At 27.0% G+C, this 5,572-nt stretch overlaps 1 protein-coding gene across 1 annotated transcript; it reads right to left on the bottom strand.

The window, feature by feature from the left end:
* Positions 1 to 1,864: 1,864 nt before the first annotated feature.
* LOC127242753 (40S ribosomal protein S28-2) lies at positions 1,865 to 2,927 on the bottom strand. Its single transcript, XM_051262440.1, has 2 exons — positions 2,807 to 2,927; positions 1,865 to 2,180 (listed from the first exon to the last, which is right to left on the bottom strand). The coding sequence occupies exon 2, from the start codon at positions 2,177 to 2,179 to the stop codon at positions 1,982 to 1,984; it is 198 nt and encodes a 65-aa protein (XP_051118397.1). The 5' UTR covers position 2,180; positions 2,807 to 2,927; the 3' UTR covers positions 1,865 to 1,981.
* Positions 2,928 to 5,572: the final 2,645 nt, after the last annotated feature.

The raw sequence follows: 5,572 nt of genomic DNA, 5'->3' as shown, positions 1-5,572 counted from the left end.
TCATGATGTTATTATCTCTTCATTCGATTTTGAAGAAAACGTCATAGATCACTGTATATACCAGAAGGTTAGTGGGAGTCATATTTGTTTCCTTGTGTTGTACGTAGATGATATTTTGCTTGTAACTAAATGATAAAGGGATGTTATATGAAGTACCTTCAAGGTACAAAAGATTTCATAATCATGTATAGACAAACTGATGTCTTTGAAGTGATTGGCTACTACGCTGGCTGCATTGACACTCGGGTTATGTGTTAATGTTGGCTGGTGGAGCTATCTCTTGGAGAAGTGCAAAGCAGTCTAAATCTGGTACTTCCACTATAGAGACTGAGTTTGTTTCATGTTTCGAGACTAACTCGCATGGTGCATGGTTGAAAAGTTTCATATCTCACCTTAAAAATATAATCAAATAGAATATACTAAAGGTGTGTTTGTTTGAGGAATTTTCCCCCAAATATACTATTCATCCCATTTTTTCTTCCCAAAAATATCAAAACAAACACCTATTTTATATTTTTTATATTATACTAATGTATTTGAATTTAATAAAATATTTTGTCATTTGTGAAAAAAAAATTACAATAATGCTAATTAAAATAATAAAAAAATACGTCTCAATTCAAAAGGATCCAACCCTTATCCAGTGACGGAACCAATTTTCGAATTTCGGGGATTGAGTCGACAAATTGGTTTCAATTTTTTTATAATTTCAACATATTTTGAACCGTACAAAAATTACAAATTTTTTCCTTCGATTCAACATTTTTTGGTGAAAAAATATATATATATATATATATAAATATGACCGTCATGTTATTTTTTCCTAGTTGGACGCTACCTTATTCGATTCTTCTTGATCCAGTAACAACAAGATAAAAAAGAAACTTAAATCGAAAAGGAGAAAAAAAAAAAAATAATAATAATAATAAAATTGTGCGGAACAGTGACTAGAGTAATATTCAAGATAAAGAACTTTGATTTTATTTATACAGACATTTTGTAATTTGTTTTTATATAAACCATTTTGTAATTTGTTTTTACATATATAATAAATATATTAATCAATATTAATATATTATAATCGATTAAAATCTTTCACCCAAACTCAATTATTTCGTATCAGATTATCGTATCAGATCAGTTTTTGTCAGCTTTACTATTCACCAAACATCAAACAACTCATCCCATATTTTTCTTTTAACATACTATACCAAAAATAATATAAAACAAAATAAACTTCCGATTCAAAATCCAAACCTTAAACAACAAGCACTGAAAAAGTATTTAAGTGATGAGCAAATATTGAGAACAAATCATCTTCTAAGTACCCTATGAAGTAACTTCAACCGGGGGGGTGCATACCGAACCGAACTATCAATTTTGATCAGTTTTTTGTTTATAAAGATTGAAACCGAAATCGAATCAAAGTTGTTCAAAACCAAATAAATCGAACCAAACTAGTTCAGTTCGGTTTAAAACCGAATAAACCGAACTTTAATTTATTAATATATATTTTTAATATACAATTAAATATAAATACTCAAAATTATAATATATATTATTTTATTAATATATAATTTCTTATTATTTTAAAAAGTTCAGTTTTTTCGGTTAACCAAAACTAAAAATTAAAAACCAAAACCGAACCGAAACCGAAACCGAAATTTATAAATTCGATTTTGCACCAAACCAAACCAATTAACCGAACAATCCAAACCAAACAGTCCGAACCGAAAAAAAATTCAATTTTTTCGATTTGAACCGACCAATGCTCACCCCCTAACTTCAATACTATTCCTCCTAGTTTCAAATGGCACAGCCAGTTCAGCTGATGTGTAAACATAAGTCATGACAATGGTAACAATCGACTCCAAATATCATTTTGGTTCATTCATCGAAATGCCGTCAAAACCCAAAGTTCAAAGTGATGCCGCAACTTATCCAAACATCTAAAGTTAACGAAGCAAAATATGAAAGAAATTTACCGCAGCCTTCTTGCCTCCCTCTCCGACTCGAGCAGTGTTAGAATGTCACCCTCTCTAACGGGTCCCTTAACATTCCTCATGATAAACCGATTCTGATCATCCACGAACTTGACCCTCACCTGAGTCACTTGCCCCCTCGACCCCGTCCGGCCTATAACCTTCACCACAATGGCATGCTTGATCTGGGAATCCATCCTACAAAAATCGAAACATTCAACACATCAATTTTATCGCACCCGACCATTTTTCATTTAGGACAAGTAATTTATAAATCAATGTATTTTCGAAAAGATAAATCAATATTTTCTACATCAGTATGGAAATCAAATCGGACAATTTGGACTTCATTAAACATTTGTATATCAAAATAGAGAAAGAAGATATAAATCCTTGACGCTTGTATCATTCCACACCAAAAACACAATTTTCCACAAGAAAATACAAATGAAACAAAAACGGAATAGTTTCAACAAATAATAAGCCAAAGCAGTGACAAGTTGAACATAATTTTTACCGAATCACAGTAGACCTATAATTGCCTCAACGTTACTTTTTCACCATACTCTGATGACAAACACACTTAAAAGTCATGATAAAAAAGCAAGCCAGTGAAATTATACAGAATAAGCTAAAAATCGTACAATCTTTTTCCTCGATTCAAAGAAAAGCGTAGCTATAGAATAACATTCAGCAAGAATAACATTCAGCAAAATACAAAATTCAAAACCAAATCGCTGATTCAAAGCAAAATTTCAATACCAAAACGTTGCTCCCGAAACAAAAGAAATTAAAGTCCGAACTCAGAGAAGGATGAGACTAACCGTAACTCACTGCAGATTGAGAACGAGAGGAAGCTGCGCCGCGCGACGAAAGAGTCCCAGAATCCTCTAAACTTTCGATGGAAACCCTAATAAGGCTTATTTATAGATCATTCATGTTGTCATTATTGTTTGTGGGCCTAAATCATGCATGCCCAACCAGTTTCCAATCAGCGGTTCGAATCGGAACCGCCGTCCGAAACTAAACCGATTTTTTCGTACTTCGGCTCGGTTCAACGTTTTTCTCGAACCGGTGGTTCAGCGTGAAAGATTGTTACTCCCTATTTCCTTATCAATTTTCTTTAACTCAAAATTTCTCTTAACACATTCTCCAAAATATTTAGTGCGTGTTTCACTATTAGATGATAGCTGTTAGCTGATTTAATTAACTGGTTTGACTAGCTGCTTCGATTAGCTGTTTGTATTAAAATGTTTGGTAAAATAACTGTTTGATATTAGCTGTTTATACATAAAATGACAATTGAGGATATTTCTATTTTATTTTTGTTTTTAATATATTCAATTATATTCTTTTGCATTTAGAATGTTTAAAATTGTTTGTTATTAGTTATTGAAAATTGTAAAAGTATTATAAAAATATTTATTTTTATTACAGTTAGATTTAAAAAATAATATATATTTATTAAAATATATAAATAGTTTTTTCTATTGAAAATGATGTAAAATATAAAATAATAAATTTTTTGTGTATATACTTATTATGTTAGTTATTGATTAGTTCATTATATTTAGAATTTTCAATCAATTTAATTTATTTAATTTATTTTTAATATAAAATTTATATAATGTAATTTAAATATAAAAATAAATTATTAATATTTATATTTTCTATTTTATGTTGAATTTAATAAATTTATATATTTTACAATTAAAATAATTTTTATATAAAAATTAATTATTTTAAATTTATAAAAATAAAACTATAATATAATAAAATATTCTAATATGATTAATAAATAATCAAAATATATTTATTTGTGTAAACTGCATAATAAATTTTTAAGGGCATCTAAGGAATAAAAAAAATTTTACAGAAAAAGCTATTTCAAAACGCGGGGTAAGTTAGCTTTTCAGAAATTAGCTTTTTAGGTCCAAAAAGCTATTTCAAAAAGCTAATTTACCAAACACCTAAATTAGTTTTTTGATTGGTCAAACAGCTAAAAGCTATTCAATAAGCTAAAAACTCTTCAAAAAGCTATTTGTCAAACACTCCCTTAATATACTACACCCTTATGATTTTTATATCACTTATACAATTTTATAATTCAAAAAAAATATTTTTTAAACCAAAACCCAAAACAAATATATTTGCTCATAAAATTTAATTTTAATTAATACTCTCTCCGTCCCTTAACAATCTATCTATTTTTCCAAGCAATAAAGTATTCATTTCCTTTTTTCAGTAATTGTAACCTGACATTACAAACACATCTCAAATTTACAATATATTATACAAATGTCATTACATTTATATCATACAATACTAATATGGTTAATTTAGTTTTTTTATTCTTATTTTTACTTTATTCAAATATAATATTAATATTTTTAAAACTATGTGTAAAAAATATGGGACTACAGAAATAGTTAATATGTTCAACCAACAATCTTTTGAATGACACAATTATCTATTAATAATAAAAATTTTAATAAAATATTATTTTTATATTAATAACACTATTCTTCTTACTTAGTATTAAAAAATAAAATAAAAAATCATCAATTCAAAAATATCGACTAACCACACTTGTTATATTGGTTAAAAATTCTCTTTTACCTTATTTTAGTTTGTGTGAAAAATAATAATTAAAAATTATGGGAATATGATTATAACATTATACTATTACACTTTATTCATTATTTAAATTTATATTACTTTTTTTTATGAATATATTATTTAAATATATATATTATGTATATTTATTATTTTTTATATCTCATAATTAAAAAATATATTCTTTTAAATTTATTTCACAAAACAAACTAAGGCTGACAAACGGATCAGGTCGGGTCGGGTTCAGGTTCGGGTCAGCTTTAAACATGTTACAAAGCACTTAACTTGAACATGATTCATTTAATTAAATAGGTTGATATTTGCAATCTTAACATGATATTTTATTAATCGGGTCAACCTGAATCTGAACTATATAACCCGTTTAAGTCTAAAATTTTTAAATTTTAATTTAAAATTACAATTTCTATTAACAAAATTTTCAAATGCATAATATATATACATATTAAAGCAAAAAATTATTTATTCAGATCATGAAACCGATATTCAAGAATCGAATTAACAAACACTACATAATACTCCCTCCGTCCCACATACCGTCTGCTACACTGTAGACACGGTATTTTAGGATTGATGTAATTAGTAGATAATTAATAATGTATTAATGAAAATAATTATCATATTCTATAAATAATTACAAAATTAAGATTAACATAACTAATTAGTTTAATTACAATTTTAAAAAAATAAATTAAAAAGTTTAAAATGAGATTAAAGTATGTAATCATTTTCAAAAAAGGAAAGTGACATTGTATGTAGGACGGACGGAAATGGCAACTTGGACATGGCATGTGGGACGGAGGGAATAGTACATAACACACTCCTTTATTTTTTATTGTTTATTTTTATAAAATTGGGCATAAATATTGAACTGTATTGATAAAATTTAGAAAATATATTTAAATTTAAAATAATATTAATTAAACAAGTTAGACGGATTATTATTTTCAGGTCGA

The sequence above is a fragment of the Andrographis paniculata genome, unplaced genomic scaffold, assembly GCF_009805555.1.
Source record: "Andrographis paniculata isolate CXL003 unplaced genomic scaffold, ASM980555v1 Contig87END, whole genome shotgun sequence".
NCBI classification, from domain to species: domain Eukaryota; kingdom Viridiplantae; phylum Streptophyta; class Magnoliopsida; order Lamiales; family Acanthaceae; genus Andrographis; species Andrographis paniculata.
This window is presented reverse-complemented; position numbering and strand designations above follow the sequence as displayed.

Excerpts from the sequence above, each read along its gene's own strand:
- LOC127242753 (XM_051262440.1), bottom strand. The coding sequence starts at position 2,179 with ATGGATTCCCAGATCAAGCATGCCATTGTGGTGAAGGTTATAGGCCGG.